This window comes from Xenopus laevis, chromosome 2L, assembly GCF_017654675.1.
Source record: "Xenopus laevis strain J_2021 chromosome 2L, Xenopus_laevis_v10.1, whole genome shotgun sequence".
In the NCBI taxonomy this organism is placed as follows: domain Eukaryota; kingdom Metazoa; phylum Chordata; class Amphibia; order Anura; family Pipidae; genus Xenopus; species Xenopus laevis.
In genome coordinates, this window is record NC_054373.1 from 187,312,007 (window position 1) to 187,337,411 (window position 25,405).

At 37.4% G+C, this 25,405-nt stretch overlaps 1 protein-coding gene across 7 annotated transcripts in view; it reads left to right on the forward strand.

Moving 5' to 3' along the window:
• Positions 1-25,405, forward strand: part of LOC108707614 (disks large homolog 2) — a 659,829-nt gene that overhangs the window by 240,569 nt on the left and 393,855 nt on the right. For 2 of the 7 annotated variants that reach the window (XM_041582855.1, XM_041582858.1), the window contains exon 1: positions 19,119-19,196. The exons of the other annotated variants lie outside the window; for them this stretch is intronic. In XM_041582855.1, the coding sequence (XP_041438789.1) occupies positions 19,119-19,196 (78 nt within the window). Of the gene's footprint in view, positions 1-19,118; positions 19,197-25,405 lie in introns of those variants that run through there. 7 annotated transcript variants of the gene reach the window in all.

Below are 25,405 nucleotides of genomic sequence, written 5' to 3' on the forward strand. Positions count from 1 at the left end.
CTAGTTGGTGAAGAATTGTAGTTAAGCTATTGTAGAAACTCAAAAGAGGGTAAAGTCTCAAGTCTCACTGGCAAGTTGAACTATTCCTAATGCTAGGATGCCCACAATGAATACTATCTGGGAAAGGGAGTCCACTGTAGGCCCTATACCTGGGAGATACTACTTCTCTTTGATGGAGACCTGAACTGTTCTTTCTGTCTAAACCCCTGTAATGTAAGTGTGACAAGTCTAAGCTCTCACTCACTAGTCCCCTTTCACAGGGACCTGATACCCTGCCTTAATCCAGAAATTAAGTCTAGTTCAGACTCTGAATAGTTATGGGCGAATTAATTCGTGACATTGCAGCGAAAATTGACTTTAATGGCCATCAGAATTGTCGCCGGCGTCAGAATTGTCGCTGTCGTCAAAAATATTTTGACGCTGTCCTCAAAATTTGCGCTTCGGGATTCTTTCGCTGTTTCCCGAATTTCACAGGAAATTCACTAATTTTTCAGCGAGTTGCTTTAGACTTAAATCTACTAGATATTGTATAATCCATAATATCCTTAAACCAATGGGGGACTACCTCCTTCCCACCTGGCATATTGTAACTTGGATAGGAACAGACCCATCCCAATGCTGGAGTTAACCTTCCAAAGTACTTTCTTAACTTTATTTCACAGTCCTACTAGAGGATTTTCTTAGGCTCCATCTTTAGGACTATGGACAACAAGTAGGATCAGCAAACTACCGTATATACTCGAGTATAAGCCGTCCCGAGTATAAGCGAGGTACCTAATTTTACCTCCAAAAACTGGGAAAGCTTATTGACTCGAGTATAAGCCGAGGGTGAGAAATGCAGCAGCTTCTGGTAAGTTTCAATCAAAAAATTGTGGGTTTCTGTTCCCATTGGAGGTGTCGGCGTCTCGTTTTTAGATGCTGGCGACCATTCTTGGACGCCGGCGAATATTCTTGGAGACTATTCTTGGATGCCGGCGACTATTCTTTGATGCTGGTGACTATTCTTAGGCGCCGGCGACTATTCTTAGATGCCGGCGACCGTTTTTTGCGCTTGACCCGAGTATAAGCCGAGGTAGCGTTTTGCAGCATATTTTGAGGGCTGAAAAACTCGGCTTATACTCGAGTATATACGGTAACCACAAATATGTTTATTGTTAATTTGTGAACAGTAAACACAAATATATGCTCTAGACATCATTTGATATCTTCTCTGAACAGTGGACAACAGAAATGGAGCTTTTGTACCTTTCTTTGACATTTCCATGCCATGAATAGGCTTAAGCGAGTGAAGTACATATAGTTATCTCTAACAGCAGTTGGAAATCTTTTTGATTTTTTAATTGTTTCAGAGTTAAAACAAATTAACTTATTTACTACAGAGCAAAACTACTCTATGTTTTGGTTGCATATCAATCTTTGTAGAGGCCTTTGTAAAAGGCACCTTAATTTGTCTAAGCGTTTGGTCATTTGGTCAAACACAAATCATGGTTACAGATATATGAATAGAACAATTCCTCTATTGCTATGTAATTATATGGATAATATCTACAACCGGACATCCTGTGACCTAGATCCTCAGGAACTATTGAGTCGACCCTAAGTTCTACACCAGCCATGGTACTGGCATGTGGTTCCTCTAGCATGTTGTTGGAGTAAAGACGTTTCTTGATAAGTAGGTCTAAGCACTGAGTAAGAGGCATTTTATTGATAAGGTCGAGGAGGTGGATTGAGCAGGCATTTAATTCAAAATTTCCTTTGTCTTTAAGGTTGTTTCTCCTTTTTTAAGGCACAGTGTAAGCAGCGCTTTATATATACAAACACAATAAAAGAGGAATAAACATTGAGGGATATGTCCATCTTTCCAGACTATAGCACTGCAGAATTATATACATTAACATTTCATTAACAGGAGCTGTGCATAACTCGAACACAAGGCAGGCATTACTGGCATTGCCTTTCATGCGTCTAGAAAAATGCGACATTATTAAATAACTGCATTGCCCGATGTCTATAATTACACTACTTGCTCCTTGTTCTCTTGGTTTTTCTCTCTTTCTCTTACTAAAATGTTTCTTTTGCTTTTCCAAACCCTTATTACAGGTTTTCTTTAAATAGAACTCAACCAGTTTATTTTCCCTTTCGGGAACATTACCTGTTGGCTGTAATTCTTGTTCAGTAATTCTTGTTCAGTAAGGAAACTGAAAACCTTTCAAGAAGTGTAATCAACACACTGGCTTTAAGGTGCACCTTGATTCCATAAAGGGTCAAATTTGAGAAAAAGAAAGTCTAGTGGTGAATTTGTTTAAGGAAACAAACAAAACATAAACTCAAGACAAGGTAGAGTTTATCACCGTGATTCACCTGCACATGATAGTATGACCATGCTCCCCTTTTCTATTGCTCTTAGAACATCTCTGTAGAGAGCTCCATTGACCCCTGCCCCACCCAAAAATATACAAGTAACATGTTATCTTTGTAGCATCTTTAGAATAACAGTGTTTATACCTGGAAAGATATCAACCAGAAAGGAATATAACCAAATGTGGAAAAAAAACCCTCTTCCAATAAATTTGACTGGTCTTGACATGATACAGGAGGTAATCAAACATTTTTCACCCACAAGAAGCACCTTTTTGAAGCATCTCTCACAAGATTATACTTAGGTTTACAGGCCTGCATGATCTCCATAAAAAAGGTAATACAGGTATGGGATTCATTTTCAGAAACCTCTTATCCAGAAAGGTTCAAATTATGGGAAGGCCGCCTCCCATAGACTCCATTTTAATCAAATAATTAAAAATGATCTCTGTAATAATAATACATTACCGTGTACTTGATCCCAACTAAGATATAATTAATCCTTCTTGGACGCAAAACAATTACATTGGTTTTGTTTAATGTTCAAACCCAGTACAGAAAGATCCCTTACCTGGAAAAATCCTGTAACAAGAACTACATACATAAAATATTTTGAGGAGCAAAAAATCTCTTGCTTCAACAGATTTTTAAGAGAGTTTCATAAATGAAGATGTCACCAACAAGGGGCCTATTTATTAAACCACTATTTTTTAAAATAGAAAATTCAAATTTTTAGAGGAAAAAGGTGATTTATTATTACAAAGAAAAAGAAATTTATTATACCCCAAAGCTGGTAAAAATTTGAATCCGAAAATTCTCCATCTAAAATCTGTCGAGGTCATGTAGAAGTCAATGGCCGATGGTCCCTTTAACAATTGGAACATGTTTTTTAACTTCAGGATTCTCAAGAGTTTTGGGCTGTTTGAGCTGGTCTTCATTCGATAATCCAGTAAATTCAAGTTTTTGTGATGATCAATTCAAACAAGTTTTACATTTTTTTCAAGTTTTTTCCCACTGACTTTTTCAAGAAGAATTATTGATAAATGAGTTATATTTGTTGATGGGAGTTAGGTTGACTTTGTTTTAATAAAAAAATATTGAATTTTTGCAAATACCCACCAAGTGTTCTAGACAATGTTCTAGCTTATAATGTTAATTTTGAACCTAATGTTCATTTTCAAGTTTGTTGGCTAAAACCTTGTTTCCTGAGGTTTTCAACTCCAACACAAAGATAAGTAAAATGAGTACCCTCCCATGCACTGTCCTTAAACGCACAGTAGAAGGCTTGTAGGGCCAGCTGGAAGTGATAGCAGTAGTATAGTTTACTTCAAGGTAGGAAAGTAGGCTAGATGTTCCTCAACTCATATGGGTAATATACTGCACATATGAAAAGACTACATAGTAGTGTTTTAGGGGCAGATTTATTAAGGGTCGAATAGTAAATTCGAATTTTTGGGTTTGAATTGTGTTTTGGTGTCAAAAGTCACACATTCGAATTTTAATCCACCAATTTGAATGTGAGATTTATCACACCTCGACCATAGAAACATTTCTAATTTGAATATTGGCCACCTAAATCAATATCAAAGGTCCCTTGAACCATCTGAATATGTTAATTGCCTTCCTGACATTCAAGTTTTTTCAGAAGGAAAACTCAATTAGAATTCAATTTGAATTTTCAGTCGGGACTATTTGATCGAATATTAGGCAGTCACATTTTTTCTTGAATAATCTCCCATTCAAGTTGTAAGTATATTCAAATTTATTTGAGTAAAAAAAAAAAAATTCACATAAATTCGAAAATTCAACCTTTGATAAATCTGCCCATCAGTGACAACTGCACCAACCATGTTCAGTGTACTAGCTAACACTTCTCAACTTGAACATTTGTTATTTTTTGCTTTTACTTTAAGAGAAGAGTCTTCAAAAATATAGTTTCACATGTTTTCATCAAGAGAATACTTTCAAATTCTTGGCAGAGCAGAAAATTGAATTTAAAATCAACTTAAAACAAGTAAATGTCCTGAACGAAGAATCTAAAAAAACTCCCAGAATGTCAAATGAAGGAATGAGCAAAACTTGGGAGTGGCAGAGATTCCCTCGCGACCTACAGTACTTGACTTATTCGATATAAGCATCTTAGTTCTGCTTGAGCTTTTCGCCTTTGAAGTATTGTTTTTTTTCTACTGCATCTCCAAGTTACTCCAAGAAGAACTGGGTAAGAACTCTTTTTTTTTTTTGTTTTGGGAAAAAGAGTCTGCAGGAAATCTTCTATATGATAATAAACAAGGCCGTCAGTTGTAAGTCAATACTGAAACAAGACAAAAAGGACAATCATAAGAAACTACATTTAAGGGAGTGCAGTAGAGTTTTTGAGACAAAAGTCAAGTTGAATTAGTCAAATAGTCACAGCTTTATGACGTTACTAAAGTTCTAACCAAAGTATACATCAAATGAATTCTAACATCACTGTACTAGAGATTTATGGAAAGTTTCCATTTCCATTTTCATTGGAAACTTCCTAGATGTCCATGAACTCAAATGCTATCTCTACTAGTTGCCTTAAAATCCGCTTCAGTCTTGGTACTTTCTCTATAAAACTAATGTCCCGACCATAGTGAATGGCAGCACTTATTAAACCGGCCTTACATTACCCTCCCACTGTAAGCTATAGAGGTCTTCATTTCCCTCTCACACGCAGCACTTATCTTTGATGTAACTGTCTGCGCCCGATTTAACAAGGGTCGAATTTTGAGTTCATGCGAGATTGTAAAAACTCTCATAAACTCCGATGGACTCGAAATTCAGAAAAAAAAAACGACCAGTTGAAATTTTTCAGAACAATTGAATTTTTCAAATTCAGGTGAATGGGGTCGACTCGCAAACTCGAATCAAATTCAAGTTTTTTTTACTACAAAAAACTCTATTTTCAGGAAGGCTGCAAACAACTCCAAATTGATCCCAGGACGTCCCCTATAGGCTAAAACAGCAATTCAGCAGGTATAAGGTGGCGAATAGTTGAATTCGAACTTTTACAGGGCAAGTACATGATCAATTTCAAAAAATCGAATTTGAATTTTTTTAAAAACTCAAATTGAATTTTAACTATTCTCCAGTCGAATTCCATTAAAAAAAATTAAGAAAATTTTGAATTTGAAAATTCTAATTTTTATTTCGACCCTTGATAAATCTGCCCCTTTATGTTGTGTATATTATTAATTGCTTGTATTGTTCTCCCCACTGCCCACCTCACCAGCATGAGAGGTTATTATGTTGTAGAATAAAAAAATCCAGACAAAGTTGCATGATTTACCATAACAACATACAGGTGACCTTTTCAGTGTACTCGAAGTGTAAAATAGTAGCTTGTACTTGATCCCAACTAAAATATCTGTTATCTGGAAAACCCCAGGTCCCAAGCATTCTGGATAACAGGTCCCATAAGTGTCTTGGATTTCTTTTGGCACAGCTCAGAATGTATTTGGATGTATAACAAATAATTTTGTTCTTTTTGGACTCTAGTTTACTGCTACTATAGATCCTACGTGGTCATTTACTCCATACATTTTGCCTGTGTGCTGCAACTATTGTTGGACTGGCTTTAAAGGGGTTGTTCACCTTTCAATTAACAGTTAGTATGATGTAAAGAGGGATATTCTGAGACAATTTGCAATTGGTTTTCATTTTTTATTATTTGTGGTTTTTGACTTATTTAGCTTTTTATTCAGCAGCTCTCCAGTTTGTAATTTCAGCCATCTGGTTGCTAGGGTCCAAATTCCCCTAGCAACCATGCACTGATTTGAATAAGAGACTGGAATATGAATAGGAGAGGCCTGAATAGAAAGATGAGTAATAAAAAGTAACAATAACAATACATTTGTAGCTTTATGCAGCATTTGTTTTTTAGATGGGGTCCTCCATTTGAAAGTTGGAAAGAGTCTGAAGTAGAAGGAAAATAATGAAAAAAAAATATATATATATATATATATATTATATATAAAATAACAGATAAAGACCAACTGAAAAGCTGCTTAGAATTAGCCATTCTATAACATACTAAAAGTTTACTTTAAAGGAACAGTTCAAACAGGTAAAAATGATATAAATAAAAAATGTATCTAATATAGTTAGTTAGGCAAAAATGTAATGTATAAAGGCTGGAGTGAGTGGATGTGTAACATAATAGCCAGAACACTACTTCCGGCTTTTCAGCTCTCTAACTCTGAGTTAGTCAGTGACTATAAGGGGGGCCACATGGGACATAACTGTTCAGTGAGTTTGTAATTGATCCACAGATTCAAAAGCAACAGTTATGACATATGTGCCCATCCCCCAAGTCACTGATTGGTTACTGCCTGGTCAGTGGAAAGCAAGAGAGCTGAAAAGCAGGAAGTATTATGTTACACATCCACTCACTCCAGCCTTTATACATTACATTTTTGCTTAACTAATTATATTGACATTTCTTTTATTTTGCACAGCCTATTTATTTCAACAGTTTTTATGTTTACACTGAACAATTCCTTTAAGGTAAACTACCCCTTTAAAGTGGACCTGTCACCCAGACACAAAAAAAGCTGAATAATAAAAGTCCTTTTCAAATTAAACATGAAATCCAATTTCTATTTTTTATTAAAGCATTCATAGCTGTTGTAAACTCATTTATAAATCTCAGCTGTCAATCAAATATTGTCTGCCCCTCCTCTATGCCTTAGGCAATTACTTTCACTTTCCATTCAGCACTTCCTACATGTCACTGCTCTCCCCACATTCCCCCCAATCTCTTCACCATTTAATTGTGTAGCCAGGACATGGGGATGGACATCAGGTCCCCCATTCTGGTGCACAAACAAGATTCTGAGATGATACAAGACTTGTCTTAATAACAGTGTCCACACAATGGCTCCTGCCTGCTTGTTATAATTATGAATTCCCAGACTGAAGGAAACAAGATTCAAATAATTTATACAGTGTAATAAAAGTTCATTTTACTTGACTAATGTGATAAAATAGGATTTTGAATATTTTTTTGGGTGATGGGTCCCCTTTAAGATCCTGAAGTAATGATACTGAATAAAATATCTAAATGTCCAGTTAGCTGATTCTTTTTTTGGTATCTAACCCATGTTTCAGTCCTTTGGCAACTACCGGGAGCCTCAGTGAAGGCTGAAATTGATAACATGCAAGATCTGAACAACTGGATAATCCATAACCTAAACTCTGCAGCCTCCTACCTCCCAAATAAAATGATGGCAGAGGGCTGTACCTTCTACGACAGTCTAACAACAGATCATGCAAAATTCAAAAAGTCATTCAAAAAGCACTTTAAAATAGGCTATTTGCACCTCCATATCATTGTGCTCAGCCTCTCTTTACTTTCTGAATCAAGAACTACTAAGCCTGTAGACACAGGGGAACCCTAAAGTTGCTGCCACCTCCTGAACCGTTAGTACTGTAGCTCCAGGGTTCCCCGTGTGGCCAATGTCAATAGGGACAATACACTTGCACCTCAAGAATTGGATGGAGGGGTCACTCACACCTCGAACACTGAAAATGACACCAGGTAGACTTCAGGTGGACACCAGGTGAAATGCACGGGCATTTGTTGTCATTTTTGCAAACTGGTCATCATTGTGGTCGTTTCAGCTCAATTATGCCAAATGCATCGCCCCCTTGAGTTTGCAATGACACTGGAATTCTGGGAAAACAACATGGTAATTGGATGCTTTGCCCACTGCCCTTTCAGATGTAAATGAGCTCTGTTAAGTCTATTGGGTCTGGCAGGGGTCGAGTATATACTGATAACTGAAACAGGAGGTTTCCAAGGGGGCACTGGGCTGGCAGGACACCAGGAAAAAATCCGGTGGGCCCAGGTCTACATAAGCTCCACCAACACAAGGCTGCAGGCTGAGTTATACAGGGAACTCTGAGTATCACTCATGTATTATAAGGGATAATGTACCCCCTACTGTAAATGATAAGGATATTAGAAGTCACTGAGGGGTTGTTCTGTGACCATATAAAGGCACAAGGCTGTAGGCTGAGTTATACAGGGAACTCTGAGTATCACTCATGTATTATAAGGGATAATGTACCCCCTACTGTAAATGATAAGGAAATTGGAAGTCACTGAGGGGTTGTTCTGTGACCATATAAAGGCACAAGGCTGCAGGCTGAGTTATACAGGGAACTCTGAGTATCACTCATGTATTATAAGGGATAATGTACCCCCTACTGTAAATGATAAGGATATTAGAAGTCACTGAGGGGTTGTTCTGTGACCATATAAAGACACAAGGCTGCAGGCTGAGTTTTACAGGGAACTCTGAGTATCACTCATGTATTATAAGGGATAATGTACCCCCTACTGTAAATGATAAGGATATTAGAAGTCACTGAGGGGTTGTTCTGTGACCATATAAAGGCACAAGGCTGCAGGCTGAGTTATACAGGGAACTCTGAGTATCACTCATGCATTATAAGGGATAATGTACCCCCTACTGTAAATGATAAGGATATTAGAAGTCACTGAGGGGTTGTTCTGTGACCATATAAAGACACAAGGCTGCAGGCTGAGTTATACAGGGAACTCTGAGTATCACTCATGTATTATAAGGGATAATGTACCCCCTACTGTAAATGATAAGGATATTAGAAGTCACTGAGGGGTTGTTCTGTGACCATATAAAGGCACAAGGCTGCAGGCTGAGTTATACAGGGAACTCTGAGTATCACTCGTATTATAAGGGATAATGTACCCCCTACTGTAAATGATAAGGATATTAGAATTCACTGAGGGGTTGTTCTGTGACCATATAAAGGCACAAGGCTGCAGGCTGAGTTATACAGGGAACTCTGAGTATCACTCATGTATTATAAGGGATAATGTACCCCCACTTTAAATTATAAGGAACTTTATGAAGGTTTTACCCCCCATATTTAATAAAAGGCACTAAGTTTGCCCAGGAGCAGTCATCGATAGCAACCAATAAGATGTTTGTTTTAAACAGTTCTACCTGTTGATTGGTTGCTATCGGGTACTGCTCCTGGGCTAACATTGTGCCTTTTACTACATAATCCCTTAATTCTCTGATTGGCTATAAATTGGTCTTCATTTGTGAAGTTTTTTAATGCTCTAATTGCCTACAGGGGGCGCTAGGTTTTCCCATTCCAAAGTTAGTGACATACTCTGTGTTTACAATAGGCTTTCTCTTATTATTTAGCAACCGTAAACATTTACTTCTTTACATCACAAACGCTATACTGTTGCTAGATGTTTCTATAAAGAGAAATAACAATCACTTATGGAATGTATTAGAATTTTCTTTCAGCAGATCCACTGCAGGGCTACAGTGCAGCCATCAATCACATATATTGGGCAGCAGACTGACTACCCCATGCGTTTCACCCCGAGCCCAGTAACATTTGCAAGGATCAGCATTGCACTTTCTGCAATAGATTCTGTTCAAACGGATTTGCTGATGCGCCACTGAGACTAGTTATAACCCTGATTATGTATTTTTGCGGCTGAAAGAATGATTTATTTGAGAGCTGATACATTGAGCAGGATTGTTTACAGTTGCTAAATCCCCTTATTGAGATATAGAGCAGCAACTTACAATATCCCCCCAGGCTACATCCATCTAAAGCCTTGATATTATTTATTATTTAGACTAGAAAACTAATTCTGATTCAAGTTTACTTTGCATCCAACTTATATAAAACCCAAATAAATTGGCTTTATTTCCCTTCCTGAGTAAATTGGCAACTGACTGACCCATCAATGGGACAATTACAATTTGCCACAACTGTGTTTAGTTCAGGGGGATAATGTTGGGGGGCCTGGCCCCCCGGTGAATCTTTTTTCAGGCCCCCTCTGCACATACTACATAGGTCACCTGCGATTCCCCACCGCAAAAACTTGTGGGTCACCAACAAGTAGTGATCTGCGAATTTCCCTTGTTTTTCTTAAAATTCCCAGGAAATGTGAAATCGGAAAGTTCACAAAAAATTCTTCAAATTTGGACGTTTCATGAAAAAATTGTGCAATTCGAACATTTTCACAAAAAAATCGAGCAATTTGAATGTTTTCATTAAAAATTCCAGCAATTTCGAACGTTTTCACATATAAATCGAGGAATTAGAAAGTTTTCACTAAAAAGGCGAGCAATTGGAACATTTTCACCGAAAAATTGTGAAAATCGGAAATTGACACAGACGAATTTGCACCGGCAAATATTTGGCGGCGGCAAAATGCTGAAATTCGCTGCAGATTTGTGCCAGGGGAATTTTTCACCGTTTTGTGAATTTCGCGGAAAATTCGCACCGATTCGCCGATTACTGGCAGTGAGACCAAATTTAAAGAGAGATGCCAATTAAAAAAGGACAGGCCGAGCCTATGCAGTGAGTAGTGTGGGTGAGAGGAAGGTCCCCCGGATCAGACCTGACAGTATTATTATTATTAGGCATTATGTGATCAGAAATTATTATGATATTAATTGTCCCTTGTAGAAGAATTCTTTGACTGGGAACTGCATCTCAAAGTGGACCTGCATAGGCCTCCTTATGATCCAATCATTGCCTTAAGGGTTGAACATATGAATCTGTTAGATTTATCCAACCCCTGTGATGGATCAATTGAGCAAACATTTACTTGTTTTATTATTGGCCAGACAAGTGGATCTTTAAGGGGGTTCATTTATCAAAGTCTGATTTTATCTCAACATTTTCTGCTGCAAACTGTGATCAAATCCATTTTTTCACTAATTTATTATTACATTTTCTAAAAATTTGCTTTGCAGGAAAAACACAGATTTACGCGATTTTATCGGAGTTTTCACCTGAAAACTCAGATTTTTTTTATGTTTTTTGCCCGAAACTTCAGGGTATTACACGAAACCCAGCGCACATCAAAAAATCATTGGGACTTCTCCCATTGACTTATATGCAACCTTCATATAACCTCCATCTTCAGGGTTTAATAAATTCCTAAAAATTTGTGATTTTTTTAAAAGTCTGATTTTATATAAAAAAAATCACAAACTTTTTGTGATTTTTGCATTTGGGGTTTAGTAAATAACCCCCTAAGTATATGGTCAGCTTAAAGGAACCGTAACACCAAAAAATTAGTGTTTTATAGTAATGAAAATATCATGTAGTTTTGCCCTGCATTGGTAAAACTGATCTATTTGCTTCAGAAACACTACTATACTCCATATAAACAAGCTGTTGTGTATCAATGGTGGAAATTGAAAAAAGGCTATATGGCACAGGTTAAATAGTGAATAACAGATAACACCACTATGTTCTACAGAGCTTATCTGTTATCTGCTGTGTAACCTGAGCCTTTGAATGGCTGCCCTCATGGCTACACAGCAGCTTGTTTATATAAACTATAGTAGTACTTATCTGTTATCTACTGTGTATCCTGTGCTTGAATGGCTGCCCCCATGGCTACACAGCAGCTTGTTTATATAAACTATAGTAGTACTTATCTGTTATCTACTGTGTATCCTGTGCTTGAATGGCTGCCCCCATGGCTACACAGCAGCTTGTTTATATAAACTATAGTAGTACTTATCTGTTATCTACTGTGTATCCTGTGCTTGAATGGCTGCCCCCATGGCTACACAGCAGCTTGTATATATAAACTATAGTAGTACTTATTTGTTATCTACTGTGTATCCTGTGCTTGAATGGCTGCCCCCATGGCTACACAGCTGCTTGTTTATATAAACTATAGTAGTACTTATCTGTTATCTACTGTGTATCCAGTGCTTGAATGGTTGCCCCCATGGCTACACAGCAGCTTGTTTATATAAACTATAGTAGTACTTATCTGTTATCTACTGTGTATCCTGTGCTTGAATGGCTGCCCCCATGGCTACACAGCAGCTTGTTTATATAAACTATAGTAGTACTTATCTGTTATCTACTGTGTATCCTGTGCTTGAATGGCTGCCCCCATGGCTACACAGCAGCTTGTTTATATAAACTATAGTAGTACTTATCTGTTATCTACTGTGTATCCTGTGCTTGAATGGCTGCCCCCATGGCTACACAGCAGCTTGTTTATATAAACTATAGTAGTACTTATCTGTTATCTACTGTGTATCCTGTGCTTGAATGGCTGCCCCCATGGCTACACAGCAGCTTGTATATATAAACTATAGTAGTGTTTCTGAAGCAAACACACCAGTATTACTGGTACCAGGAAACACTGCAATATATTTTTATTACTTTAAAATATGTTATTGTTCCTTTAAGTAAAACATCTTGACAAATATTTAAGAAATACTAGCTATCACACAAACAGCAGGACAAGAGGTTCCCCAAATGGTCTGGTTAATATCTCACTTGGGCCACAAATACAGGTTCAGACTGAGCCCCGGCCCTCATGGGCCCCCACCAGCCAAGACCACCTCTTTGAACTGCTGGGCCGGAAAAAAAAACTCCTTAGAAGTCCCAAGAAGAAGCCAATACCGCTTCACCTCTTTTAAAGCTCTGGAGAGTAATATCATTCCTCCAAACGGTGAACAGTGTAGATCTACACATTTTCAAATTATGTTCTCTATGAAAACAACAGGAGATAGTGAATAAAGTACCCCCTCTTGTAAAATACAGTATAAGGATATTCTAAGTTACCGACGAGTTTCATGACCATATAAAAACACGAGGCCGAAGGCCGAGTGTTTTTATACAGGTCATGGAACTCCGAGGTAACTTCTAATATCCTCATATTTTGCAACTGGGGGTACTTTATTTATTATAATACACAAGTTTCAGTGAGTCATGTGACAGAAATGACATCAGAACTCACCGTTTATAACTGATGACATCAGAACTCACCGTTTATAAGGATATAATTTACAAGATATTCATAGCTTTTGTGTATTATAATCACAATAAACTATTGTGTATATGAGGGTAGGTGCAAATATATAGTGAATAAAGTAGCCCCTCTTGTAAATTATAAGGATATTATAAGTTACCGAGGAGTTTCATGACCATATAAAAGTACGAGGCCTAAAGTGTTTTTATACAGGTCATGGAACTCCGAGGTAACTTCTAATATCCTCATATTTTACTTGTACTGGGGGTACTTTATTTATTATAATACACAAGTTTCAGTGAGTCATGTGACAGAAATGACATCACTACTCACCGTTTATAACTGATGACATCAGAACTCACCGTTTATAAGGATATAATTTACAAGATATTCATGGCTTTTGTGTATTATATGTGTATCTTGGCAACAATCCCTGGAGGATACAAAACATGTAGATGGCTCCCACGACATAATATAAATCATTTAGGAATATGAAGTGATGAATTTGCTTCCGTGACTGCTTTCTGAAGGACAGATCATGGCCAGCCCAATACAGGCACTTCCCTGCCCAGACCAAGAGTTGCCCCCCCCTCCTGGACTGTCAAGATGAACATTATGGAGGAGGAAAGTAAAGGGTATGGGGCAGATGCAGGTACAGGCATATGGGGGGATTGATGGAGGACAAAGTCCTTTGAGTTTACTAGGAAGGCCCATGAAGTCACAGCCCATGTGGGCCCTGGATGCCCCAGACCAACTCTGGGCAAAATATTGAACTAAGCCACTTTTCTGTTAGGGGTAGGGATGCACCGAATCCAGGATTCGGTTCGTGATTCAGCCAGGATTTGGCCTTTTTCAGCAGGATTCGGATTCCGCCGAATCCTTCTGCCCGGCAGAACCAAATCCGAATCCTAATTTTCATATGCAAATTAAGGTCAGGGAGGGAAATTGCATGACTTTTTGTAACAAAACCAGGAAGTAAAAAATGTTTTCCCCTTCCCACCCCTAATTTGCATATGCTTATTAGGATTCGGTTCGGTATTCAGCCAAATCTTTTGCGAATGATTCTGGGGGTTCAGCCGAATCCAAAATAGTGAATTTGGTGCATCCCTAGTTAGGGGTAACCTGAATCACTTATAGTAGCATTTCTAATCCCTGTTTCTAATACCATTTCAGGCCCCACTTTCAAGGTCCAACCTTTGGTGAGGACATCCATTTAGCTCATACCAGGGAAAAGATAAAGGAAAAACATGGTGTATCAGTCAGTCATCCACATTTCCAATAATATTTAGGAGAGCAAGCAAGCTTCACCTCAAATGACATCTTAAATGACGATCGCACTGGATTTTCAGGTGTATTTAACAGAACAAAGAGGCATTCTCCTCAAATCTTTCCATTAGTGGCCATCAGACTTACAGTAGCGGCCCCTATGACTGTCCAACCACTCAGTTTGGAAACCTCTTCTCTAGGACCACTCACAGAGACGTCATACCACCTCATCCCTACGTAAACCTTTCTCTGAGACAACTGGACATATAGGTCGGGGAAAGGTTGACTTTGGTACCAAGATAACATCGTTGATGATGGCCATTATATTTAAATCTTTATTTAATCATAAAGATTTGTGGAATTCAAGTTGAACTCGCGTTATACAGGTATAGGATCCATTATCCGAGAACCTGTTATCTAGAAAGCTCTGAATTACAGGAAGGCCGTCTCCCATAGACTCCATTATAATCAAATGATTTCCCTTTTCTGTGTAATAATAAAGCAGTGCCTTGAACTTGATCCCAACTAAGAAATAATTAATCCTTAAATTATTTTAAGTAGACTTACTAAATTTAGTTTAAATTAAAAAACTTGACCAAACTCCCATCCCAGATTTTGCCTAATTTATTGATAAAATAACTCAAATTAATCAAATCGGGTAAAAAAACCTGATAAAATCGAAACGGCCACAAATTTGCAAAATGCATTGAAATGGGCGTCAAAATAATTTTGTTGTGCAACAATTTTAACGCGAGCGTTTTGTCCCAATACATTAAAGTCAATGGGCGGCTGAATAATTTTGACTCACAACAATATTTATGTGCGTGCCAAATTTGACGAACGACTATTTTTTTTAACGCTGTGGATTTTTCGCATTCAAAAGCATGCCTAACAAATTTACTAGTGACAACCGGAATTGTACAATTTTTAGGCCTTTTTTCCCCAATAACTTTATTTTTTGGGGTTGTTGCCCCCAAACTCCAAATTTATTGGATTATCTGGCTAAACCCAATGCAGACCACAATATTTTCCAATAGGGATAGGGATCTCCCATTGACATATACTTGACCTCGACAGGTCCGAGATTGTATATTTTCAGATTCAGGCTTTTTGCCACAAAAACCCCAACCAGATAAATTCAAGTTTAGTAAATAACCCCCTTAATGTATGGATGCCCAAATTATCCCCTTATCCCAAAAACTCTGGATATCCGAGCATTCTGTATAACAGGTCCCATATCTGTATTGCAAAGGCACAGTGGGCATTACAGAGTTAAACTGTTCATTTGGGAACATTTTTAGCTCAAGAAAATCCCATTGTGGATCTGCCTGAAACATCTTTATGAGTTTGATTTTTCATGAATACAGCGGCTGGTTTGAACTGTGCATTCAATTGCTGACGTTGTTAGATTATTCTCTCTATTTTGGGAGAGTCTCTAATCAAATGTAACCGATTCTGCGCAGTCATTTGTTACCATGGAACCAATTCTCCAGTTTTTATCTCTCTCTGTTTTATTTCCATTCACTGCCGGTACGGAATGAAAAACGAGAAAGGAGCAGCCACGCTACGATCACAGGAGAAATCAATGTCTTTTAGAATTTTAGTTTTTTTTTTCCTTAAAAACAAAATATACATTTTGATGAAACAGGACCTTAAAAAAGACATAAGTCTCTGATTGACGGCAAAATAATTTCAGTTCTATATAATGGTTTGTTTTCAGCTGAAAGCAACACTAGTCGCTAAGATGAAATTAACATGGCCAATCATATCAGATCCACATTTTTGGAGAGCTACCGGGATTTGATAGTAACAGCTTGACCCTTCCAATGAAATGGCCAATAAGCTCTTACAAATGTACCCGGGAAGAGCTGGGTGAATAAGACTTAGCCAAAAGTCTCTAATATATAAATATACTGTTGGCTCGGCCACTCGCCTGTGATCCACACATTGGTTTGAAGTCAGAAGGGAATTGTTCTCCATCTCCATCAATAATTCACTAGTTCAGCTAAAATAAATTGTAAACCATCAATACAAATAAATGTACAGTTGCTCAGAGCCCCTTTCTAATAACTTTGACACTTATATAACTTCAAATAACTTCTCTGCTCACAAACTTTTTTTATTTAAGCAGAGCAACAGCACAAGAGGTTACTTTTCTTAGGAAAGTTAATTTTCAGCCAATTGTAGCAGCCAATATTACCAGCGGGTGGTGCTGTATAGCATTGACTCTATTTACAAAAGTACTTGCTCCTATACGTGCTCCTATCAGCTTGTGGTGGTCACCAATCTGGCAGTTACTCTAGGGTTCCACCAGCAGGTTGCGCCCTTTTTCCAAACTGAATTGTACCTTGTTGATCGTACGCTAATGCTGTTTGTGATGGAGCTTGCTGGACGTTAACCATTTCCACTCTTATACTTCCCCACCCCCACATGGCTTGACTCCACCCCTATACAGCACTGTTCCATCCCCATTGTCATAGGTCTGCCCACCTTGTCCAGTGTTTGCTCAAACCAAAGGTTGAACTCTAACTCCAAATGTCACCATGGACAGGCAGCATTGTGCCTGCCACAAACCCCAACCACTAACACTTATCCAAACCTTTAAAGGGGTGGTTCGCCTTTAAGTTAAGTTAACTTTTAATATGTTATAGAATGGCCAATTCTAAAAAAATATTTCAATTCACCTTTATTTTTTGATTTATTTGCCTTTTCCTTCTGCCTCTTTTCAGCTTTCAAATGGGGGCACTGACCCCATCTAAAGAACAAATGCTCTGTAAGGCTACAAATATATTATTATTGCTATTTTATGTATTATTATTATTATTTATTACTCATCTTTCTATTCAGGCCTCTCCTATTCATATTCCAGTATCTTATTCAAATCAATGCATGGTTGCTAGGGGAATTTGGACCCTAGCAACCAGATGGCTGAAATTGCAAACTGGAGAGCTGCTGAATAAAAAGCTAAATGACTAAAAAAAACCATAAATAATAAAAAATGAAAACCATTTGCAAATTGTCTCAAAATATCACTCTGCATCATAGTAACAGTTAATTTAAAGGTGAACAACCCCTTTAATACCAGGTGCATGAGGAAAGACATGATCTAGGCAACTGGTTTCTGCACTACAAATCCCTTATTGTGCTTCTCATATAAATATACCGATTAAGCTCTTTTAGTCTATAAATCTTCAATATGCAAAATCTGTGATTAAAAAAAGGCTGTGGGTTACCAGATTGATTAAATGGAAACAATTAAAAGGGGGTAAAAGAAAGCAATGAAAAGGAGAAAACAATTGAAGGGGTTAAAATGAAGCAATAAAAAGGAGGAAACAATTAAGGGGGGGTAAAAGGAAGCAATAAAAAGGAGGAAACAATGGAAGGGGTTAAAAGGAAAGAACAAAAAGGAGGAAACAGTTGAATGTTTTAAAAGGAAGTAATAAAAAGGAGGGGGGTTAAAAGGAAGCAATAAAAAGGAGGAAACAGTTGAAGGGGTTGAAAAGAAGCAATGAAAAAGGAGAAAACAATTAAAGGGGAGTTAAAAGGAAGCAATAAAAATGAGGAAACAATTGAAGGGGTTAAAAGGAAAGAATAAAAAGGAGGAAACAGTTGAAGGGGTTAATAGAAAGCAATGAAAAGGAGGAAGCAATTAAAGGGGGTTAAAAGGAAGCAATAAAAATGAGGAAACAATTGAAGGGGTTAAAAGGAAAGAATAAAAAGGAGGAAACAGTTGAAGGGGTTAATAGGAAGCAATGAAAAGGAGGAAGCAATTAAAGGGGGTTAAAAGGAAGCAATAAAAATGAGGAAACAATTGAAGGGGTTAAAAGGAAAGAATAAAAAGGAGGAAACAGTTGAAGGGGTTAATAGGAAGCAATGAAAAGGAGGAAGCAATTAAAGGGGGTTAAAAGGAAGCAATAAAAAGGAGGAAACAGATAAAGGGGTTAAAGGAAGCAATGGAAAGGAGGAAACAATTAAAGGGGGCTAAAATGAAACAATAAAAAGGAGGAAACTGTTTAAAAGGAAGCAATAAAAAGGAGGAAACAATTAAAGGTGGATGTTTTGTGTCACCTGAAACTCCTCAATGGGTTTAATATACAGAATATTTATATATATACTGGAGGGCATAGGTGAGATTTCATACTGTGTGCCAGAGAGGTGTTAGCTGTGTCTTGGTAATCAATGGGTTAACACACAGGGCTCTCTGCTATAGGGAGGACATAACATTACAATACAGACATTGTTGCAGCTACTGTGCGTTGCTGTATTCTGCAGGTGCTGATTATAAAGAGGTGGTGGTGGGGGGCTTGAGTCAGATGCCCCCCAGCTTATTGTATAACAAATGTGACCCTGGTGGAAGCCGTCCGTAGCCCAGATAAATATTTCAGAGCTCCCCAAGAGAAGGAGGTGCTAGTTAGTGCAGAGAGTTAGTGCAGAGAGCTGACACACATGTAGCTGCTGAGGAGCTGCCGCCCAGCACTGGAAGTGACTACATGTGAGTTGGATACAAAAGACGCCTCATCCAGCAGATCTCCAGCTGCCAATAAGTGACATTGTACTAACTGTCGTCTGACTGAGGCACCGCTCTACTCCTCTCCCTCCAGCCGCAGCTTTCAGACCCCCTTTATTTATTGTCACCCTCTTACCTGTTCCCCCCTCTGCTGCCATGTTCGCCTCTATCTGGTACGCCAAGAAACTGGGGCGCAGATTTGTCCTCAACGCCAGAAAAGCCAAACTCCAAAAGGTAAGAAATTGTCATTCTATCCAAAAACATCGAAACATACTCGGCATTTCTTTATAGTTCAGTACAGGATAGTCTCTCATGTTCTTGTATAAATAAGTATATTATCATATACTAAATTAATTGTATTAAAAAACATCTAGGGTGAAAAAAGTACAAATCAGTAAATATATCCCCCCCCCCATGTACTATAGAGTGTTGCTAAGCTGCATCGTTATATTTTTAGCCCTTTCCTGAACATACAGATATAAATTGTGCATCATTTATTATTCATATGGGCAGCCGAGTTAATTGTATAGGCATCTTATATACATACGCCACCTATTTATCATACCCCCCTCCCAATGTTACCCCCCTATAGCTCTACATAAAGGGAGGAATGGTGTTTGGATAACTTAAAAAAGTTACCATGCATCAGAAATGCTGTTTTTTTTTCCTTTTGGATCAGTTATCCGGAAACCCATTATCCAGAAAGTTTCAAATTACGGGAAGGCCATCTCCCATAGACTTAATTATATCCAAATAATCCAAATTCTTAAAAATAATTCCCTTTTTCTGTGTAATTATAAAACAGTCGCTTGTACTTGATCCCAACTAATATATAATTAATCCTTATTGGAGGCAAAACCAGACTATTCGCTTTATTTAATGTTTGTATGATTTTCTATTTCACTTAAGGTATGAAGATCCAGGTTATGGAACGATTAGTTGCCCAGAAAGACCTAGGTCTCGAACATTCTGGATAACAGGTCCCATACTTGTACCTTATACTTGATCCCAACTAAGATATAATTAATCCTTATTGGAGGCAAAACCAGCCTATTGGCTTTATTTACTGTTTATATGATTTTCTAGTAGACTTAAGGTATGAAGATCTAAATTAAGGAAGAATCCGTTATCAGGAAAACCCCAGGTCCTGAGCATTCTGGATAACAGGTCCCATACCTGTAACTTGTACTTGATCCCAACTAAGATATAATGAATCCGTATTGAAAACAAAACAAGACTTTTGGGTTGATTTAATGTTTATATGATTTTCTAGTAGACTTAGGGGCACATTTACTTAGCTCGAGTGAAGGATTAGAAAAAAAATATTCCGAATTTCGAAGTATTTTTTTGGCTATTCCGACCATCAAATTGGCTACTTCGGTCTCTATAGGCTTTCCTAGCAATTTCTGATTTAAGGAAAATCGTTCGATCGATGGATTAAAATCCTTCGAATCGATATTCGAAGTCAAAGTATTTAACTTGGATGGTCGATTTTCGAGGGTTAATTAACCCTCGATATTCGAACCTAAGTAAATGTGCCCCTTAGTGTATGGAGATTCAAATTACAGAAATATCCATTATCTGGAAAACCCCAAGTCCTGAGCATTCTGGATAACAGGTCCCATACCTGTACCTTGTACTTGATCCCAACTAAGATATAATTAATCCTTATTGGAGGCAAAATCAGCCTATTGGGTTTATTTAATGTTTAAAGGATTTTCTGATAGACTTAAGGTGTGAAGATCCAAATTACGGAAAAATCTGTTATCTGGAAATCCCCAGGTCCCTTGTATTCTGAATACCTACACTTCTGATCACGTTTTTTTAAAAAAAATCATTATCTTTCAAATTTTAATATTTGTCATTTTTAGTATGAATCCTGATGGTTTTTTAAATCTTTTTTTATTTTTGATACTGATATTTTTTTGTAATTATGCCTGGTTATTTTGAAAACCTTTTTACCTACGGGTATGGGATCTGTTATCCAGAATATTTTAATATTTGTAATTTTTATAATAATTCCTGATTGTTTTCAAAATCCTTTTTTCATACATTGTAATATATTGGTAATTTTTGTGGATTATCTGTACAAACTTTTCTTGAAAGGTTTAAAACAGGTCTGTTATCCAGAAACCCCATTATCCAGAAAGCTCTGACTGACAGGAAGGATCTCCCATAGACTACATTTTTATCAATTAATATTTCCTTTTTCTGTGTAATAATAAATCCGTAACTTGTACTTGATCCCAACTAGGGATGTAGCGAACTGCCGATTTGGTGTTCGCGAACGCCGTTCGCGAACACCGGCAAAAAATGCGAACGTTCGCGAACAGTTTGCGAACTTCGAACACCCGCTAAAATCGTTCGATTCGAATGTTCGAAGGATTTTTCATTCGAATCGAACGTTCGAAGGATTTTAATCGTTCGATCGAAGGATTTTCATTCGAATCGAACGTTCGAAGGATTTTAATCGTTCGAACGAATGGAAATCGTTCGAACGAATGGAAATCGTTCGATTTTAGCGGTCGAATGGTCGAATGGTCGAACGATTTGTATTCGAATCGAACGCGAACTCAAAATGCGAACGTTCCCAAACGTTCGCGAACATTAGGCGGACGCGAACGGTCGAAGTTCGCGCGAACAAGTTCGCCGGCGAACAGTTCGCTACATCCCTAATCCCAACTAAGATATAATTAATCCTTATTGGAAGCAAAACCAGCCTATTGGGTTTATTTCATGTTTATATGATTTTCTAGTAGATTTAAGGTATGAAGATCCAAATTTTGGAATGATCCCATATCTAGAAAACCAGAGGTCCCATACCTGTATTTGTAAATTTTTGCAATTAATCCTGATTTTTAAAGTCTTTTTTTTAATAGTTGTCATTTTTGTAATTACTCCAAAAATATTTTGAAAACATTTTCTTCAAAATATTATTCATGTAAGTATTGCTGATTATTTTAAATACATTTTCTTTTAAGAGTTGCCATTTTTTGTACTTCATTCTTAATAGGTTTCAAATGTGTTTGTTTTATTTATTTATTTATTTATTTTTTGCAATGTCTGGATGTTTTTAAAACTGTATCCAATGTTTTAATTAAGGTCCAATAATTATTTTTATTTTTTTATTTTATTTTATTTCTAATACATTAAAAATCTCAGCTTTCCACCTCCAGGCATTCAATGCAGAGTTCTTTATATTGTAGAATAGATAAGCCCGTCTATGTACTGAAGTATTTTTTTAGAATTTCACATTTGTATTAAAATACATGGGCATGCAGGCGGCATTAGCAAGTCTTTGATTAATATGGAAGGCATTGCACTGTGTGCTCATTATTATTTCTACATAGAAAATAACCGTCGCTTCTGCAGATCCTTGAGGGATTTAAAAACCTTGTAACTGCATCAAGTCGGCTTTACAAACATGGATTATTGCTTCTATTACCTCTCTCCATGTAAGATATTCCGGTTGGAGATGCTGAGACCTTTCCCCGCTTCTTAAAACTGACCAACTGCACAGAAGTGTTTTAAGGAGCTTATAGTAAGAGATTAATTCTTATGTATCCAGTTAGGCTTAACTTATATCTATTAAAAGAGGGGTTCAAGCATTATAATTATGAAAATGACACATCATACGGTATAAAGTAGTGGTGGAACTTCATGGCTTCACTTAATTGGCTCATGAAGATTTTGGGGTTATTGACTAAAATCCGAATTTATTTCATATTTTATAAAAAAAAACATGACCAAACTCCCATGCCCGATTTTAGCTTATTTATTAATTAAATTTAAAAAAATCAACTTTAATTGGATCACGGAAAAACTTGATAAAATCGATCGAAAACCCAAATCACTCTAATTTTCCGGCTATTCCCCAAATTGCTCTAATTTTTTGGGTATTTTTCACTAATTGCTCACATTTTTTCAGCCTCTGCTTGGAAATCCCCAAAAAGTATTTCTGGGCTAAACCCAGCGCAGAGCAGAGTATAATAAATCTTGAAAAATCTGAGGTTTTTTTTCTTCCAAAAAAACAAATCTTTCGAGATTTTAACATTTGGGGGCACATTTAATAAGGGTCGAATATCGAGAGTTAATAAACCTTTGAATTTGACGCTCGAAGTAAAATCCTTCAAATTCAAAGGATTTTGCGCAAATACTATGATCGATCAAAGTAAAAATCGTTAGATCGAACAATGAAATCCTTTGAATCGAACGATTCGAAGGATTTTAATCGATCGATCAAAGGATTTTTCTTCGATCAAAAAAAGCTTAGAAAACTTAGGCTAAAATTGTACCTCAGTAGGTTTAAACTGCCGAAGTATGTAGTCGAAGTTTTTTTTAAAGAGACAGTACTTCGACTATCGAATGGTTGAATAGTCGAACGATTTTTACTTTGAATCGTTCGAATCGAAGTCGATGGTCGAAGTACCCAAAAAAAATACTTTGAAATTTGAAGTTTTTTTATTTCAAATCCTGCACTCGAGCTTAGTAAATGTGCCCCTTGGATTTTAATAACCCCGTATATTACAAACATGAAAGTTGTCTCTCTGAGGTTGAGCTCCCAACCCTTGGATCACCAAATGTCATAAAGCAGAAAACTAAGGGGTCATGACTTTGGTGACCAGAAGAAGGAGCAGCTTCTAAAATGGCTTCAAGATGTACCAGAAGTAAAAAAAAGCTCTAGCCAGATCTTCAGGATGTGGGGAAATAGGGATACCACTTATTAACAATATCTCTCATTTTAAAGAGACAATTCAGGCTTGAGAAGACAAATATGCTTCATTCAAATGTTCGTACATAAAAATTGAACAAGACGTCCACAGGACACCATTTATTGAGTTTGTGGATGAGGTTGTCTTGTTGGGTCAATCATGGCTGCTTCCACGGTTGCTTCTGCCAGTATGTTCAACTGGAAAATAAAATAGATGCAAACTGTATATACATCATCTCACTGCCAGGTCCTAATCTCATTTATTGTCATGACTCGTTGACTCATTTTATCGGAGCCTTAGATTGGACTCCTGGGTATAACTGCCCACATTTCTCCATAAACACAACACGCAGATGAATGCAAAAAACAAATGGCATAATTTTTGTGATATGAAGGAAAACACAATAAATAAATATGACTCCTACAACCAGCAAGTGAAGGCTTAATTCTTGGTGGTGGAGAAGAAAAGGAGAAAAAGAGCAGCCTTGAAACTAATAAAAACCTGAGGCATCAAATACAGAATTAACTGGTATCTAATACCCTTAGCATCCACATCTCTTCCTTCCCAGGGAACATCTGAAAGCAGTCTCTGTCTTTTTGATAACCCTAATGACTTCTCTCATACATTCCATTAAAGGGTGAGAAGAAGATTTTATGCTGTACAGAACATAATATATTTGCCTGGTAACATATAGGCATGTCTTGGCCAACACTCTCCATGTCTATGTAGACTATGAAGCCATTCTTTGCACAGGGGCAAAAACATCTCATAAAGATCTTGCTACTCTGGTCCCTGGTTCCAAAAATCTCCTTATGTAGATTTATCCTCTTTCTGAGCCCAAAAAGTCTTGTCCTATAGGCTAGAAATATCTGTTCAAATGTGGCATGACTCTTTCAAATGTTGATCTGTTCCACGTGATCTCCTTACTTAGCCTTAGAACAGAGATCCCCAAGCAATGGCTCATGAGCAACATATTGCTCACCAACCTCTTGAATGTTGCTCCCTTAAAGCAGGTGCTTATTTTTTAATTTCAGGCTTGGAGGCAAGTTTTGGTTAAGAAACAGCTGTACTTCCAAATAGAGCCTCCTGTAGGGTGCCAGTCCACATGGGGATACTAAATGGCCAATCACAGCCCTTATTTTGCACCACCCAAGAATGTTTTTCACGTTTGTCTTGCTCCCCAACTTGTTTTTTTACATCTAAATGCGGCTCACAAGTAAAAAAGTTTGGAGACCCCTTGCCTTAAACGTGACCACTTAGAATACAGCCTGTAGGAAGGAGAGGGTTTTCTTATTCTCGGTGCAGAACATTTTGTTATTTTAGTGACAGATAGTTGTTTGTATAATCCCCTCTGCAATATGAACATATGAAGGTGTCACCACCATCATATATAACACACGGAGGTTCAGTTGTCAGCTTAATAGGATAGATTATTCTGCAAACACACGCATGGTTATTTGGCTTCTGATAATATTGACTCTCAGGTGTGCGGAGTCTGTTGTTGGGACTGTACACTGTAACCTCCACTGGGGCAGCAGGAGCCAATGTCAATGATGACCATTATCTATTTAAAACCTCCATTTGGAAACAACGATCTTGATGTTCCTCAAGTTCCTCATAGCCCTGCTGAGCCAACTGTTTAAGAAATAAAGGTTGTAGGCAGCATAGGGAGTGTTAGCAATACACTAACTGCCATACAGTATGTAAATATGTTATACAGGTATTGGCAAC